The sequence below is a fragment of the Equus przewalskii genome, chromosome 14 (assembly GCF_037783145.1).
Source record: "Equus przewalskii isolate Varuska chromosome 14, EquPr2, whole genome shotgun sequence".
Taxonomy (NCBI): domain Eukaryota; kingdom Metazoa; phylum Chordata; class Mammalia; order Perissodactyla; family Equidae; genus Equus; species Equus przewalskii.
The window spans coordinates 44,909,512-44,928,655 of NC_091844.1; the positions used below are offsets into that span (position 1 = coordinate 44,909,512).

The 19,144-nt window shown below is 39.3% G+C and overlaps 1 protein-coding gene across 5 annotated transcripts in view; it reads right to left on the minus strand.

Moving 5' to 3' along the window:
- EML6 (EMAP like 6) overlaps window positions 1–19,144 on the minus strand; it is a 279,876-nt gene that overhangs the window by 159,914 nt on the left and 100,818 nt on the right. For all 5 annotated transcript variants that reach the window (XR_011526070.1, XR_011526071.1, XM_070572641.1 and 2 more), the window contains exons 5-6: window positions 13,475–13,660; window positions 11,236–11,371 (exon numbers count right to left, since the gene is read on the minus strand). Coding sequence is in view for 3 of the 5 variants with exons in the window: in XM_070572641.1 (XP_070428742.1) it covers window positions 11,236–11,371; window positions 13,475–13,660 (322 nt within the window). In the remaining 2 variants the exon portion in view is untranslated. The remainder of the gene's footprint in view (window positions 1–11,235; window positions 11,372–13,474; window positions 13,661–19,144) is intronic.

A 19,144-nucleotide genomic window follows, 5' to 3' on the forward strand; every position in this document is an offset into this window, starting at 1 on the left:
TCCACCCCAGGGAAGGAACACTCAGGCTGCTGTTTATATAATGCTGGCTCAGGAAGAGTGTTCACAGAGGCATTAGTACCAGAACAAACCAGACAGCCAGCCTCTGCTTGTCTGACACCACGTCCTGTGCCAACTCTGAACAAACAATGCCACACACGTCCCCTCAAGGCATAGCCCACCATCTGCAGCTCCACCCACGTTCCTCTGCGGGGCCTCCACTTTCTCAGCAGGACAACAGTGAGACAGGAGGCAGGGTCCAAAGGACAGTGGTGGGAAGACAGGGAGAGAGGTGATAGAGGTGATGAGAATAGAGGTGAGTAACGAAGCCACTCAAGGGACCAGGAGAACAATAGAATGTGCTTGCTTTATCTCTACTGTAAACAAGGACACTGGCAGATTGGACAGCCGGTCTTCTGAATGTTCTATACCAGGGTTTCTCAACCTCAGCATTATTAACATTTGGGGCCAGTTAACTCTTCCTCATAGAGGCTATCTTTGTGAGATGTCACTGTAAGATGTTTAGCAGCATCCCTGGCCTCTACTCAGAAATGCCAGTAGCACCCCTACAGTTGTGACAACCAAAAATGTCTCCAGACAATGCCACATGTCCTCTAGACGACAAAATCACCACCGGTTAAGAACTACTGGATTGTATGATCCTCAATGTACTCCGAGGAGGAAAAATGGTAATAAGAATGAATAGTGGGGAAGAATAACCTGGACTCCCCCCTCCAATCCTGCCCGACTCCAGTCCACTCTCCGCCCCAGAGCAGGGAGATCTGACCATGACCCTCACCTCCCTAAACCCTTCTATGACCTCCCACCGCTGGTCCTTTGGGGTGAAGCTTGAACACAGCACGCTGACACAAGGAAGGGCCTTATCTGTTCCTCCCCCTGCAGCCTTGCCTGTTGTGCTCCTCCACAAGGCTCTATGCTCCAGTCACACAACACACTCTTCATTCATTCATCTGGCAGTTGTTTCCAGGGCACCTGCATGTGCCAGGCACTGTTTTAAGTGCTTGGGAGGTGTCAGTGAACAATGAGATTCCCAGCCTTGTGGAAACAGACAACAGCCACAAACATAATAAACAGTTAAATTATATTGTTTGTTACAAGGTGAAAAGCAGATCTGGGAGAAGGGGATCAGGAGTGTCTGGGGTGGTGGAGGCAGAGTGGGTTGCAATTTTAAATAAGGTCACCAAGGCAGGTTCATCTGAGGAAAGGCTTTAAGGAGAGGAGGGCAGTGGTCATGCCGATTCCTGGCGAGTGTGCTGTAGGCAGAGGCAGCAGCCTTCGAGTGCAGAGTTGGGAGGTGACAGGAGCAGCCTGAGCAGAGGGCAGGGCAGAGGGAGGGAGGCATGAGGGCAGAAGGGGCTGGCTGGCCATCCTAAGGATTTTGACTCTTTTCTTGAGGAAAATGGGAATCATTGCAGGGTTTTGAGGAAAAGAATAATGTAATCTGGCCCATGTAAATTGTGAAGCATCACTCTAGCTGCGGTTCTGAGAATAATGGTTGAAGCAGGGATGCAAGTTATAAAGCAATGGCAGTAACCTATGTGAAAGACAGAGCCTCAGACCATCAAGGGGGCAGCAGAGGTGGCAAGAAGTCTAAGAAGGGGCACCTTGTATCTTGGGGACTTGCTCAACGCCAAGGGAATGCTGCTTGACCTAATCCAAGATATCTCTGGATTCAGAGTTTATAGTTACATTAGACACAGCAAGAATTCAACAAATATGTGTTGGAGGTAAAATAAACACACAAAAAACTCCAATAAAATGCCTAAGGCATGCTTTTTTAGAAGAACCTATCCAGTACCTAGCCACGTATCTGATATCTGACACTTAGGAGATGCTAAACGTTTACTGAATGGATAAATAAATGAATAATGCATCTTATACTGTGTGAATAATTACCATATTCCTTTAGACATAATCATTTACAACCATTAACTCAAAGTATTTTATCACCGTAGATGTAATTCAATTCAGTTGCCTTGCTTTAAGAATTATTTTCTGGCTTTTCTTGCCACCACTATAAGTCATGTAAGCTTCATTATTTTACCTAGATTATAAGTTTGTTTTAAAAATGATCAGACTCAAAATGCACTGTTATTAAGCTTGGTATGAGATTTGAGTGACAACCCTAATCCCACAATTAGCTTGATGGCAATGACCTTGAGCCTCATTCTACTCATCCAAAAGGTGAGAGTTCTACAAACTGACATCTAATGTCTCTCCCAGGATGAAAATTCCAGAATTTGATATTCACTGAAAAATGTGTTAGAGGTCCAACATCCCATGTATCTGAAATTCTGGGGGGTCAGATGCATTTTGGAATTTAGAAAATTTTGGATTTTGAACTTATGTAATACATTCAATAGAGTCTGGGGCAGCAACTTGAAATCAAATATTTCTGCAGTGAAGTGTATGAATATTCATACATATAAAAACAATAAACAGCCTCATATAAGTTCAGGTCAGGTTCTGTTGCCAAATTAGTTATAAAAAATATTTTGGAAAAAAAGTTGAAGATACCTTACCTTACACCATATGAAAAAATTAACTCAAAATGGATTAAAGACCTAAACATAAGAGCTAAAACTATAAAACACTTAGAAGAAAATGTAGGGGGAAAGCTTCATGAAATTGTATTTGGCAGTGATTTCTTGGACATGACGCCAAAAGCACAGATAACAAAAGAAAAAATAGATATACTGGACTACATCAAAATTAAAAACTTTTGTGCACCACAGGACATAATCAACAGAGTGAGAAGGCAACCTATGGAATGAAAGAAAATACTTGCAAACCGCATATCTGATAAGGGGTTAATATCCAGAATATATAAAGAACTCTTACAACTCAACAACAACCAAAAAACCAACCTGATTTAAAAATGGGCAGATATGTGAGTAGAAATTTATCCAAAGATGATGTACAAATGGCCAACAAGCTTATGAAAAATGCTCAACCTCACTAATCATTAGGGAAATGCAAATCCAAACCACAGTGAGCTACCACTTCATACCTGTCACAATGGCTATTATCAAAAAAACAGAAAGTGTCGGTGAGGATGTGAAGAAATTGGAACCCTTGTGCACTGCTAGTAAGAATGTAAAATTGTGCAGCTATTCTGGAAAACAGAATGGCAGTTCCTCAAAAAGACTAAAAATAAAAATACCATATGATCCAATAATTCCACTTCTGGATATATATCCAAAGGAATTGAAAGCAGGGTCTCAAAGAGATATTTGTACAACCATGTTAATTGCAGCATTATTCCTAATAGCCAAAAAGAGGAAGCAACCTAAGTATCCACCAACAGATTAATGGATAAATAAAATGTGGTATATACAATGGAATATTATTCAACCTCAAAAACAGAAGAAATTCTGACATGTTATAACATGGATGAATCTTGAACACATTACGTTAAGAGAAATAAGCCAGTCACAAAAGAGCAAATAGTATGTAATCTCACTTATATGAGGTACCTGGAATAGGCAAATTCATAGAGACATCAAGTAGAATGGGTCTGCCAGGGGTCAGCAGGAGAGGGGAACGGGGAGGTACTGTTTGATGGGTATGAAGCTCCAGTTTGGAAGATGAGAAATGTTCTGGAGATGGATGGTTGTGATGGTTGCACAACCATGTGAATGTACTTAATTAATGCCACTGATATGTCCACTTAAAAATGGTTAAAATGGTATATATATATATATTTTTTAATGTTATGATAGATTACAACCTTGTGAGATTTCAGTTGTACATTTTTGTTAGTTATGTTGTGGGTACACCACTTCCCCCTTTGTGCCCTCCCCCCACCCCCCCTTTTCCCTGGTAACCACCGATCAGATCTCCTTATCAATATACTAACTTCCACTTATGAGTGGAGTCATATAGAGTTCGTCTGTCTCTGACTGGCTTATTTCGCTTAACATAATACCCTCGAGGTCCATCCACGTTGCTGTGAATGGGCCAATTTTGTCTTTTTTTATGGCTGAGTAGTATTCCATTGTGTATATATACCATATCTTCTTTATCCAATCATCAGTTTCTGGGCATGTAGGTTGGTTCCACGTCTTGGCTATTGTAAATAATGCTGCGATGAACATAGGGGTGCAACGGACTCTTGGGATTTCTGATTTCAGGTTCTTAGGATAGATACCCAGTAATGGGATGGCTGGGTCATAGGGTATTTCTATTTTTAACTTTTTGAGAAATCTCCATACTGTTTTCCATAGTGGCTGTACCAGTTTGCATTCCCACCAACAGTGTATGAGGGTTCCTTTTTCTCCACAACCTCTCCAACATTTGTCGCTCTTGGTTTTGGATGTTTTTGCCAATCTAACAGGTGTAAGGTGATATCTTAGTGTAGTTTTGATTTGCATTTCCCTGATGATTAGCGATGATGAACATCTTTTCATGTGTCTATTGGCCATATTCATATCTTCTTTTGAGAAATGTCTGTTCATGTCCTCTGCCCATTTTTTGATCGGGTTGTTTGTTTTTTTGTTGTTAAGCAGTGTGAGTTCTTTGTATATTATGGAGATTAACCCTTTGTCGGATAAGTGGCTTGTAAATATTTTTTCCCAATTAGTGAGCTGTTTTTTTGTTTCAATCCTATTTTTCCTTGCCTTGAAGAAGCTCTTTAGTCTGATGAAGTCCCATTTGTTTATTCTTTCTATTGTTTCCCTCAACTGAGGAGTTATAGTGTCCGAAAAGATTCTTTTGAAACTGATGTCAAAGAGTGTACTGCCTATATTCTCTTCCAGAAGACTTATTGTTTCAGGCCTAATCTTTAGGTCTTTGATCCATTTTGAGTTTATTTTGGTGTGTGGTGAAAAAGAATGGTCAATTTTCAATCTTTTGCATGTGGCTGTCCAGTTTTCCCAGCACCATTTGTTGAAGAGACTTTCTTTTCTCCATTGTAGGCCCTCTGCTCCTTTGTCGAAGATTAGCTGTCCATAGATGTGTGGTTTTATCTCTGGGCTTTCAATTCTGTTCCATTGATCTGTGGACCTGTTTTTGTACCAGTACCATGCTGTTTTGATCACTGTAGCTTTGTAGTATGTTTTGAAATCGGGGATTGTGATTCCACCAGCTTTGTTTTTCTTGCTCAGGATTGCTTTAGCAATTCGCGGTCTTTTGTTGCCCCATATGAATTTTAGGATTCTTTGTTCAATTTCTGTGAAGAATGTTCTTGGGATTCTGATTGGGATAGCATTGAATCTGTAGATTGCTTTAGGTAGTATGGACATTTTAACTATGTTTATTCTTCCACTCCATGTGCATGGAATGTCTTTCCATCTCTTTATGTCGTCATCAATTTCTTTCAAGAAAGTCTTGTAGTTTTCATTGTATAGATCCTTCACTTCCTTGGTTAAGTTTATCCCAAGGTATTTTATTCTTTTCGTTGCGATTGTGAATGGGATTGAGTTCTTGAGTTCTTTTTCTGTTAGTTCATTGTTAGTGTATAGAAATGCTACTGATTTATGTACGTTAATTTTATACCCTGCTACTTTGCTGTAGTTGTTGATTATTTCTAATAGTTTTTCTATGGATTCTTTGGGGTTTTCTATATATAAGATCATGTCGTCTGCAAACAGTGAGAGTTTTACTTCTTCATTACCTATTTGGATTCCTTTTATTTCTTTTTCCTGCCGAATTGCTCTGGCCAACACCTCCAGTACTATGTTGAATAGGAGTGGTGAAAGTGGGCACCCTTGTCTTGTTCCTGTCCTCAGAGGGATGGCTTTCAGTTTTTGTCCATTGACTATGATGTTGGCTGTGGGTCTGTCATATATGGCCTTTATTATGTTGAGGTACTTTCCTTCTATACCCATTTTATTGAGGGTTTTTATCATAAATGGGTGTTGGATCTTGTCGAATGCTTTCTCTGCATCTATGGAGATGATCATGTGGTTTTCGTTTTTCATTTTGTTGATGTAGTGTATCACGTTGATTGACTTGCGGATGTTGAACCATCCCTGTGTCCCTGGTATAAATCCCACTTGATCATGGTGTATAATCTTTTTGATGTATTGCTGTATTCGGTTTGCCAAAATTTTGTTGAGGATTTTTGCATCTATGTTCATCAGTGATATCAGCCTGTAGTTCTCCTTCTTTGTGTTGTCCTTGTCAGGTTTGGGGATCAGAGTGATGTTGGCTTCATAGAATGTGTTAGGGAGTACTCCATCTTTCTCAATTTTCTGGAACAGTTTGAGAAGAATAGGTATTAAGTCTTCTTTGAATGTTTGGTAGAATTCTCCAGAGAAGCCGTCTGGTCCTGGACTCTTATTTTTGGGGAGGTTTTTGATTACCGTTTCTATTTCCTTACTTGTGATTGGCCTATTCAGATTCTCCATTTCTTCCTGATTCAGTTTGGGGAGATTGTAGGAGTCTAGGAATTTGTCCATAAAATGGTATATTTTATTATGTAAAATCTACCACAATAAAAAAAAGTTGGTTGCTCTCATAAAAGAAATGCTTTTGCATTCTGAGTGTTTTGGCTTTCAGAATTGTAGACAAGGGATCCTAGATGAATTAGGTTATTGGTTTATGTCATCATCTGTTGTTAGAAAAAACTTGTTTGCAGACTCAACAGTCAGCAAAAATCTAGCAACTCACAAAAGTTGTGCAAGTTACTGGTGTAAATAAAACACTATTATTCCCTTGATCGAGGAATGGTCCTCCTGGCTTATGAAGGCCATTTTCTTTGACTAAGACTTGGGGAGAGGCCAGGGAGCCCTGAGAATCACCTCTGGCCCTACAGATTCCAGCTGATGTGAGCGTGACCCATCCCCAAGCTGGTTCACCCTCAATCTAAAGTAGGGTTAGTTGTTTTCACTGGAAGTCAAATGTCTTGATTAGCTCAAGCTCACCTATAAAGACGCAAGAGAACAGATTAACACTGTCTATAATAAAGCTATGATACCGGTTTTTTTCCTGAGCTTAGTAGTCATCTTAGTTCATCTAAAAACTGTTGACTTTCTCGATGTTTAGCTATTAATAGTTACTAGAAGATGCAAATCTTATGAATATTTACATAAATCAACTTGGAAATGGCCAGATTCATTTTGTAGATGTTCTGGAAGTCTACAGGAGGGGCAATAGAAGTCTTTATAGGTAGCATACTAAGTAAGTGTGATCTTTATAAATAGACTTGGATTCCCAAATGCTAGTAAGTAGCAGTTTCTGAATTTTAACTAATATATTTATATTTAAGGAACACAGAATATCAGTACTACGTCATAGGAATTGGGACATGGCCATGATTAATTCTCTTGTTAAATTTGTTTAGAAAACTGTTTGGCTGTTTGAGTAAAATGAGAAATCACTATATTCCAATGGAAATGAATTCAAGAGTCATTGTTACACAAGCAGTGAAAATATGGAAGAAGGTTTATTTATATCGAGAAAGTCTTATAGTAATGAAACCATCCACACATGTAGCTTCATGTCCAAATTGAGAGCAAGGAAGTTCAAACATTGCTTTGCTTGAATCTGTTCTTTGCAAATGGACTTTGTTTCTATTTTTGAGGCAAAGAGCCTGAAAGTGGAGGAGAAAGCCAAGACTTCTTTCAGGGGTGGGAGGGGTGGGATGAAGTACACCCAAACTTCTGTTCACTCTGCCTTCTTCCTCCTCTTTTATCCTTTTCCACCCTCTTTCCTTCCCTCCTCTTTACCCCACACTCTCTGCAGATGCTCAGAGGACCAAGATACGGTATTGGCTGGTCGAAGGGGAAGCTGGACCAGAAAACTGTTTACATTTAAATTACTTTTAATCTTCTCTTCAAATCCTACTTGTTTCAATCCCTATACTTTTGCTGAGTCTCCTTTCTCACTCTGACCTCAGCTCCTACCTTCATGTGCCCTAGAGGACTCCCCAGTCACAGGGTGGCCCCAGCCGCTGGCCTCAGACAACACCACAGAGAAGGTCTATTCTGAGACTCTCTCCCTGTAGTGAGCTATGCAAAGCGGCTTCTGAACTCACCAGCCTCCTTCCCTGCTTCAGTGTGATGATGGCACCGAGGCCTGGCTGAGGGCAAAAGAGCATCTCTGAGGGAGAGTCAGGATCATGATAGGTTTCCCCTGCACGGTCCTGTCCACACAGGCTCAAGAACTATCTGAGCTGGGGCCAGATTTTGGATTGTTACCAACACTTCAACCAAGAGCCTTTCATTCTTTTGACTCTAGACATTTATCCTGTTTTTCCACTGAGGGCTGGAATAAATGCCAGCATGTCTGCAGAAGTTTGGTAGTACATAATGGACTTCTGCTACAGTGTTGTCAAAAGTGTGATAGGCAAAGGCACCACTAAAGGGGGGGATGCTACCTGGACAAAATTTTTAATTTAATAGTTCGAACTTACCTTAATGAGTAAAGAAATACATAAATAAACAGTTTATTAAAGCCATGACTTCACAGATAGTGCTTATGATGAGAAGTAAAAAGAGAAAGATGTATTAACGTCAATTTAAAGTAAAATATTAAGTAAATAAGAGTATTGGTAGTGATCAGCAAATGCAAAAATTAAGAAGGTGGCAAGAACACGGCTGCCATGTCAAGAACGGCACCTCTTCTCATGGCTCCCTAGGGCCCAAACTGCAGTGGGGTGTACACGATCCTTTAAAAGCACAGTCCATTACTGCCCCCGAAACATAGGCTGTTGTCCCACTTGTCATCCATCTAAAAATGCATGCCAATCCCTCCTCTGATAGACTGGAAGCCCAGGTCTTCTAAGCCACATCTATGAGGCACAGGCAGGCCTGTCTACTGTGCACCACCTGTTTCTGCTTTGATCTTGACAAGGGAGTGTGTGTGGGAATCTGTTGAGAGTGATACAAAATGAACGGTGTCCCTATCTTCCTTTGACTCTGGGAACAGGAGCTGGCCATGGGGTTAGCCGTGTGCAATCAATACAAACCTCTGGTTATACGGATGCTTATTCTCAACCGGCTGCTGAACTCTCCTTTGAGAGCCCAAAGTCAGACTCGATATCAGGTGGGAAAAGTATAACAGGGTAAATACAGCTTCTGCCTTGATCCCCACACTTTAAGATTTATACCTTAATTATGTTATACAATTTTTGGATGAGCTGGATAAAGTGACTGCCAAAAAGGAATCATCATTTCTGATTGATGCTCCCCAACATCTAGCCAGTTTATGGTCAATAATCTCATCTAGTACATTAAGTCACCAGTTATTTATGTTTTGCTCCCAGTTTACCTTGAAGGAAGAAGTTTCACGGTTCAAGGTCAAACACTTTTGGCTGCTTTACTAACATTTTTTACATTGCTATCCTGGGTGCTTGCTTGCTTATATCCGCTTTAAGTATTTTTCTGGATATAATTACATTGGCCCACACTCTACGGCAGAGAACTTAAGGGCCCTGATTGTCTCCTGTTTGATGCACTGAAGTGGACACTAAATTCTACAACTCCCTATGTCTACCCTTTTGCCTGGCATTCAGAAATGGATCTGCACCAGGATTCTGAGCTTCCATAAAAAAATAACAATCCAGGGGCCGGCCGGTGGCATAGCTGTTAAGTTCATGCACTCTGCTTCGGCAGCCCAGGGTTCACCATTTCAGATCCTGGGCACAGACCTACATGCTGCTCATCAAGCCACACTGAGGCAGTGGCCCACACAGAACTAGAATGATCTACAACAAGAATACATAACAATGTGCTGGGGCTCTGGGGAGAAAAAAAAAAAAAGAAGATTGGCAACAGATGTTGGCTCAGAGCCAATCTTCCTCACCAGTAAATAAATAAATAAATAACAATCCAATCTCCAGATTAGCTGACTGTAAATGCATTTTTTTGTATTTAACAGATATTTAAAGAAGCTGGACTCTGGGTACATATAGGAAGTACAATATCCAGCTCACTTCCCTGTTGCTCAATTTTTAAGAAAAGTTTGGTTGAAAACAACATTATTTAAGGAAGATAGCCTGAAGAATAGGTAGTCTGTGCATTCTTCTCTCCGTCCTCTGAAATCTATCCCAGGCCAGCAGAGCGCTCCAAGTACAGCCACGTGATTTGGTCTATGGAAGAATCTCTCTGACCACACTGCCATTAGCCTGCATCAAGGGGCTTCATGAAAAACAACCTGGTGAGTAATAGCTCACTTCAGGCCTTTTGAATACTTTGGGTTTCATTCACAGAGTCCTCCCCAGGAAGATTCTCAGGAAATTTCTCATTTCTGCACTGGGAATAACTCCCCTTCGGGTGAGCGATGGGTAAGTTTTTATCTTGTGGCTGCCACAACTCATGGTGCTGAGCACCCCTCCTTCAGCGCTGGCCACGGGAGCCAAGAGCCGGGTCCGGAGCCCACCTGCCACAAATGAACAGAGCTCCCCACATGTGCTCAGTGTACTAACATCACTTGTGACTTCGTCTTATCTTTCCTATTTACACTTTCCACCTTAATCTCTCTCAGCCCTAAATTCTTTATCTGTAAAATGAGATAATAAGCCAATCATGAGAATTTTAAAAGATGTACACACACTGCTTCATATTCTCTGCTACGCAGACTCAATATGTTGTAATAATCGCTAACATATATTAAGTGCTGACTACGCGCCATGATTAATTCTAAGCACTTTGCAAGTGTATATAATCTTAATACAGCTCTATGAGGTTAGTGCTAGCATTATCTCCATTTTATAGATGAGGAAACCGAGGCCCAGAGACGTTAAGAAATTTGACCAAGATATCAAATCTATCACGGATAAACCTTGGATTTGAACCCAGGCCCTCAACTCTGAGCCCATGCTTTCAACTCCCACTACTATGGTAGCTATTATTTTAAAGCTATTTTTAATACAGAATTTCTTTGTCTTGCTTTTCATATCAATTTCTTATTTATTTGTTTGTTTATGTTCGGAGGCGGGGTGCAGTCACATTTAGGCTCACCAACTTGTCCAGAACCTCCTAGTTTTATAACTGAAAGTCCCATCTCACAGGGCACCGCTCAGTAGTTTTACCATTATGTTGTTCATCTTTGCAGCAGGGCCACTGCTAGTACGTACAGACATCTTTGTGCAAATCAGGAAAAAGGGCTATCTATTTTTAACAGATTTTTGATCTGGTACTCAATATATTTATGTAAACTGCCTTAAATCCGTTGTTGAATAAGATGGGGTATGGAAAAACAAATATAAATACAGAACTTTACATCGTATTTTACACTCTCAGAGTTATGGGTAAATATTAATACATATATTACCTTTATATCCTTGTTCTGTCTCCCTGAGATCAATTTTGGTTATTGGTTTGAAATCAGTGTCCCATAATCGTATACACCCATCTCGTCCGCCAGTGGCAAAGCCTTCTTCGCAAGCATACATGCTAAAGATTCCAGCCTGTTGGTGAAGGCAGGTAATACTCAATGCTGCAACCATTCTAAATAGGCATTATAGTTGGCTCTTGATGATTAAAAAACAAAATAAAAATAAGAACAAATCCCTTGTTCTATTGAAATCCTGACAATAGACCAAGCAGTCATTTATAACATCCTTCATTTTAGCTAGATTAAAAATTAATCATTATAATCACCAAAGCAAACTAGTTCAAGTGCTCCTTTGCCATTTCTAAACTGATAGCAGGTTGTAAAAGAAAAAATCACTCAGGAATTCCTTGATTAAAGCAGATATGAAAATCATAAATTCCTTTATGTGATCCTTATAAAGAAAAATAAGACAATGGAAGTGTTTTACAAAAATTGCTGCCCAAAATAATCAAGTAAAAGATATGTGGGCTAGGAACATAAACACTTTTACAGGTACAAAGGTGCCTGAATTGCATCTCAATGCGTCCAAGGGAGCACCACCTGAACCTCATTGAAAGCATAAATTAGATTTGTGTTAGCTTGTTAAGTAAGCATCATTTGAAGATGATTTTTCACATCTGAAAATAGTTTCATAACTTAAAGATGCTTTTCCACAGGAAAATATCTTGTTTGATCTGTTCAAATATGCTACAAGAGTATAATGTTGACATAAGATCCAATGTAAAGAGAAATTAGGTTACTAAGGCAGCTGCTTTTATGAGTGAGGACAAATATTGATTGCTTAATTGTTTTAGATTTTATTTTTTTCCTTTTCCTCCCCAAAGCCCCCCAGTACATAGTTGTATATTCTTCGTTGTGGGTCCTTCTAGTCGTGGCATGTGGGACGCTGCCTCAGCGTGGTTTGATGAGCAGTGGCATGTCCGTGCCCAGGATTCGAACCAACAAAACACTGGGCCGCCCACAGCAGAGCGCAAGAACTTAACCACTGGGCCACGGAGCCAGCCTCTGACTGCTTAATTGTTTTAAGAGCTGATCATAATTAGCAAAGCCAAGAAAATTGGTCTTCAATATTTAAGACAATGAGAGATCTAAAGTTTTATAGCTCTTTTGCTAAGAGTTGCTTAAACTTTTCTTCACACTAAAAGTAATGGGGGGGCCGGGCCGGTGGCACAGCAGTTAAGTCCGAATGTTCCGCCTCGGTGGCCCTGGGTTCGTCAGTTCAGATCCCGGGCGCGGACATGGCACCACTCAGAAGGCCATGCTGTGGTAGGCGTCCCCCGTATAAAGTAGAGGAAGATGGGCACAGATGTTAGCTCAGGGCCAGTCTTCCTCAGCAAAAAGAGGAAGATTGGCAGCAGATGTTAGCTCAGGGCTAATCTTCCTCAAAAAAAAACAAAAGAGTAATAGGGGACCAACTTGGAGGGTATAAACTAAAGGTCTATCAAGCTTCCAAAAATGTTACCAAATTTCCATTTACTATAATAGGCTTTAGCTTTCACATTACCTCCCCATTCTTCTGGGCATTTCCATTGTATCATCCACAGATATGGCAATATAACTATTTTCATATATGTCAAAGAGAGCAGAGTGGTCAGAAGTAAAGTTTGCCCATATTCTTACAGAGCAGACCATCAAAAGAGAGAAGTTTATCAATGTAAACTGTAAACTGGTAACGTGGACGTGGAGGTGATGCTCACTCACTTGGAGTGAGGAAATTCTACCCTTACTAACCAATGCAAAATAATAATTGTCTACACCCTCGCTATTCAACCTGTGGGCCACAGACCAGAAGCAGTGACATCATCCCAGACCCACTGAGTCAGAATCCATGTTGTAACAGGATACCCAGGAGATTTGTAGGCACATTGAAGTTTGAGAAGTGCTGGACTACAAGATGAAACTGATGATGAAATAGTTCTGGTCTTCTGTCAAGCGACTGTTGAGGAATAGCAACACTAATCAGCCAATCAACGATTGAGGTGAAGGCTAATTAAATTACTGTGCTTTCGAAATATTTATTTCCTTTAAGTGAACAAAAAGTAATTTTGGAAATTTTTTAATGTTTAGGAAGTGTTCAGCAGAGTCTGCTGATCCTAAAGCAATGGGAAAAAATAGAGATTTGTGACCTTAACTTATGTAATAAATCATCCCCAAATTCCCATATGGGAATACTTACACTATGTGCTCCTTGAATGGTGCGAACTAAATTGAGCCCTTTCCAGACGTAGATGTCGCCATTTAAAGCACCAGAGTAGGTGATATCTTCTTTGGCACATGCAAGGCAAAGGATGGTCTGAAGATCCCCTGTTTTGCCAAATATCCCTCTTTTTGCAGTCAGGGCATTTCCACATAGAGTCCAAAACTAGAAAGTAAGTGATAAAATAAACAGATCTAAAATAGAGTATTCTGATGCATCACATTATTGGTATTTATTCTTTTATATTTCAATACAGTTTACCTAATATGCTATAGCTGAACTAGGCACACACATAATTTGTTTTACTGTAACCAACAGAGAACTGCAAAATATTTGAGCCAACTAGTAGCAGCATAAGAAAAACCTGTAATGACATTTTTAAAACTTCCAAAGTTCCAAAATTCCAAAACTTTGCTAATTGTTTAATGGTGATTTAAATAAAATGTCAACGTTCTCAGAGTTGGAATAAAGTGCATGAATGACATTTTTGTTTGATTTTTTTGGTCTAATTATAGAACCAGTATAGGTTCATTGTAGAAAAGTTTGGAAATAAAGACAAATGTAAAGAGGAAACTGAAATTATTCACAACCTCCTGTTAACATGTTGATATATCTTCCAGGCATTTTTTGGTGTGTGTATATATATATATATTTGGAAATAATTTCTTTCTAACTAAAAATATTATAAATCTTCCCTGTAGAAATGTTACTCAGAAATATGTGTCTAAATATGAGTTACATTTCCATGTAGCCAAATAATTGACTAGGCTTGTCAGTTTTAGTTGCATAATTTATCACGAGGAGACCATGCGCATGAAGCTTAAGCTACTTTATAGAAGGCAGCAGGGAGATTTCCACAGTTATATAGAGGTTAAACATTTTGCTTTGACATAATTCTTTTAAATGTATGAACTGGTATAACTTTACCACCATGTATGTATCCCCTCACGGTTTATAAGGACTCTTTACATTTGTTAAGTTATTTGATCTTCAAAATACCTTGAGAACTAGCAAAGGCAGATATTATTACTCCCATTTGGAAATGTGGGAAAGAGTTAGGCATACGCGACTTGCAGAAGGTAAGGGTTCAATGGAGGTCATGCATGAGAGAATACTGAAATCTTGATCTTTGCCTTGAGAACTTTAAATCTAATGAAGAAGACACATATAAGACAAGAGAGAATTTCAAGGCAGCATATTCAGACTACATACAAGCAGCAAGGGAATTCAAAGATAGAGAAGCACGTTGAATTAATCGGAATGAAAGAGAGTAGGATTTGGATTAGCGGTGAGGAAGAAATTGTGTCGGGGTTCAGGAGAACAGGATTGGGCAAACCCAGGGGACAGGAAATGTGCGAGGAAAATTCAGTGACAACTCTAATATTTTGTGTCTGCAGGAGAGGAAAAATGGTGGTCTTCTCAGAGGAGTTGGGTCTTCAAGAAGCAGTTCTGGGACAGCTGCAGCACTGAGGAGGGCCGGGACTCAGGCATCTGTGGAGAAGGTGGCCCTTAAGGACGATGAGACAATCTGGGATTCTTCTTTCATTGAGGAGGAAAGTGTCAACTCTGGTGATTCATTTCTTTGGGTATTATTATTTTTACGAAAAGGTGCTAACGTATACATGGAAAGAATAAAAAGATCTGAGAAAAAGATAGGCATAAGTTTGGGAAAATATTTCAGTACTAACTTTGAACCTGCACAAACTACTAGCTGTAAACAACTACTGGCTGCCAAGAACTTGCTGTTTGTGGTGACGTTAAGGCAGACATTTTCCCTTCTCACTGTCTCCCCATGCATGAAGATTAAAAAGAATTATTTATTTTGTAATTATTATCCCTAAAGGAGACTAATTATTTTGTAATGATTATCCCTTTAACTTGGGACGTACACCTCTGACACTTGAGTTACTGAAATATTTCTAGATGGACAACCACAAAAAAAATAGAGACCATTATCCTTAGACACAAAGGTTTTCTGATAAATCACCCAGTCAGATGGTGTAATGCCAACATAAAACATTCCAAATAAATTTTTCTCTAAAAAGGCATAAGTAGATGTAATGCCAGGATAGGCATGAGATTTTCAGCAGAAAATGGCAAATCTCTGAAAGATTCTCTCTTCTTGAGAAGCACTTCCTGTTTGGAAAACAGTGACAGTTTAGGGTAGCAACACACCATTAAATCCACATGACATGAAGAGACGTTGCTTATCTTCTCCAATCTTCATTCACAGCTTGTAATGCAAATTCTGTTAGAACTGGCAGCTACCTTGGAGCTCATCTGGCCCTAGGTAATCCCCAGGGTCCCTTCTGTCTGTGACGAGAGACTGGAGAAGGATCAATATCCACAAACCTGGTAGACTCATTTGCCGTAAAACCAACCAAGCAGACAATGCTCAACTGCTACTGTTTTTCAAGCATTCATTTCAGATCATTGTAATTTGCCTGTTTGGCAAACACTGGGGATTTGCAAAACTAGAAACGATTTAACTTTAGCTACAAAAATTTCACATCAAAATATTTCCTTGGAGTGCAAAGATTTTACAGTCAACTTGTGACTAGAATTATTCATTTGATGTTAGACAGGTTTTGGGAAAAAAGGTGGGGATCCTGGAACTGGATGTAGAAAATACAGGAGAGTGAAAATAATTTGTTGAATCCTGCTGAAATTTGTTGTGGATTTCTTTCTAAACAAAATTAATAAAGAATGGCTGGATGGGCATTTGCAGATTCTTGCATTTGAGGTAAAAATGCTTGTTTTTGTTTAGAAAAAATACCTAAGTCTTTTAAAACACAATTAATAAATTTAACAGGATAAGCAGCTTTTAGCATTTTCAAATGAAGTTCCAGGGTTTTATCTGTCTCTGCTTTTACAATTAACTGATTAAAAGTTAGAGTTACCCAAGGATGAAAAGAAATAGGGAAGAAGCCAGAGAATTTTATCAATTAAGCAACTAATCTATTATTTTTAATAATCTGTTTTGGGGGGAGAAAGTTAAGCCAAAATAGATCATTAAAAAATAATTCCTAAGTGGAAAGAGCTCTACACAGGGAGCCAGAGACGGAGTTTAAATCGTATCTGTGAGCCTCAGGAATGGGAAAAGAACCTGAATGTTACTGTGCCCCTGCTGGTCCCACACACTGTTTAATGTAACTCTTAACAAATTCAGAAGGTAGTGGTCCTTCTTTGGGGGATGAGAGGGAGAAATTCAGCCTCAGGGAGATCAAATAGTTTTCCCAGAGTCAAGCAGAGGAAGATAAAACCAGGATTCAAAATCAAATAACTTCCTACATCTTGGCTTCGTCACTGTAGAACATGCAGGTTAGATGATGGCTCTCCAGTCGGGGTCCCAGACTTCAGAGAGCCGCCACAGCCTAATGGAAATCAGGCTTATCATGAGCTCACCTGCTTCTTTGCTGTGGCTGAAAGAACAACTCAACCTTTGCCACACAATAAACTGGTTAGAAACTCATGGTGGCGGATATACATCTGCGATTAATAAAAATTGTTAAGGGAATCAATATTTAATGGCTACAGTGTATTTTGTGGCCCAAATCTTTCAAAATGTTGGTTCCCTTGGAAACAAAGTTAAGAAAAGAGGTTCTTTGGTGGTGAAAATGTTAATAACGATAATCTTTGAACATGTTATTGGCCATTCTGCTCCCCAGTCCCATGATTCCATGGGTGACCAATGCCGCCCTCTTACCTTCCGAATGAAGTGCAGTCCCTCCCGTGGGTTCTCTGCCTTCCAAGACATCCCCACCAAACTCACCTACTCACCAAGGCTCAGCTCAAAAACAATCCCCTTCCTGAAACACTTAACATTCATTAAACCAGTCGAGATCTCTCCTTTATCCCTAGAGAATTTCCGTTTTGTTTCTTACATAATTTTCTGTTTTAATCTTTTAATCGTTAAACTTCAAGCAAATTGAAAATAGGGTCAGTTTTTATTCCTTCACATGGGACAAACTCAACAATGTTTATCAAATTTAGTAAGTTTTCTGGTCTTTCCGGTGGGCTGCAAAAGACATACAGAAGGATCCTCCAACTGCTGCTGAAGCAAAATGTGCCTGTATTTCAGCAAATACAGGTATTCTCAGGTGAAAATCAGGTCTTTGCACAGGGATTACAAAATTTTAGGAAGCCAGAAGGTGTTGGTAGGATATCTTGGAACTTTGAATAGTGTAATCTATAGATTTATCTTTTTGTCTGTTTTTTTCTTATTTTAGAAGTAAAATATGTTATCGGAAAATAATTTAAAAATGGAGGAAAATATAAAAGGGAAAATTTTTAAACCATCCATCAATCATTACCAAGAGATAACTATTTAACATTTTGGGATATACTTCCAATTTATTTCCTACACAAAAATATAGTCTATTTTTTAGGTAGAAAAATAAAAGCCACAAATTTGCCCCACTCAGAAGTAGACTGTAAACAGATCTTGAATATTTCCCAGTAACATTAACCATCTAGCACCTGACTTACAATGATTGTGCAGTATTTCTTCATAGAGCCATACTATACGTTTTTAACCACCTGGGGCAGTTAGGTGGTTTCAGGTTTTCTTTTGTTTGGTTTTATTAGCTACTGATGTTATTCAGCAATAAATCAGAGTTTGGTTCAGACTTCTAACAACTTCCTTGGGATAAATTCCACGATGTGAAATTACTGACTCAAAGGGTATGAACATTTCTAAGGTTAGTGATAGATATTGCCAAATTTCTGGACTGAAAGATCATACTCATTTACCCCTCTGCTAGCAAGGCTTGAGAGTGTTCATTCACCAAATCTTTCCCAACACTGGATATATCTTAACCATAATTTTGATACATTAAAAACATTGTTACTTTAAAACTTTTATTCCTTAATTATTAATGAGATTTAGTATTTCATATGTCTATTAGCCAACGTTTCTATTTTTGTTGGTTGTCTTTGTTCGTTGTCTTTGTTCTTTATCTGTTCTACAGATTTGCTACATAGGTATTTACATTTCAAGAACAAGCCAACATTCTATCTAACTGCCATGCTTGTTGCTTATGCTTTGCTCATTTGTCGTTGGCCTCTTGTTTCTTTTTTTTTTTCCCTTTCTGCTTTTTCTCCCCAAATCCCCCCAGTACATAGTTGTATATTTTAGCTGTGGGTCCTTCTGGTTATGGCATGTGGGACGCCGCCTCAGTGTGGCCCGACGAATGGTGCCATGTCCGCACCCAGGATCCAAACCAGCGAAACCCTGGGCCGCCGAAGCAGAGCGGGCGAACTCAACTAGTGGGCCACAGGGCCGGCCTTGGTCTCTTGTTTCTTGGGGGTAGGGTGTAAGTAGACAGAACACTTTAATATTTATATAGTTGAGTCTATAATATTATCCTTTATAGTTTCTTACTTTGCTTTTACATTTAGAAAGGACTTTCTCCAACTTGAGAGCAGTTAAACATTTACTTATATATTCCTCTAGTTATTTTAGTTTTTTGTTAACATCCAGCTCTTTAATTCATAAAGAATTTATTTTAGTGTATGGTATGAAGTAATAATTTTTAACTTTTCCCCCCAAATAAATAGATAACAAATTGTCCTACAGCCCACTTGTTGGAAATACAATTATTATATTCTTAATTGTCATCCACATTAAGGTCTATTTCTCAGCTTTGT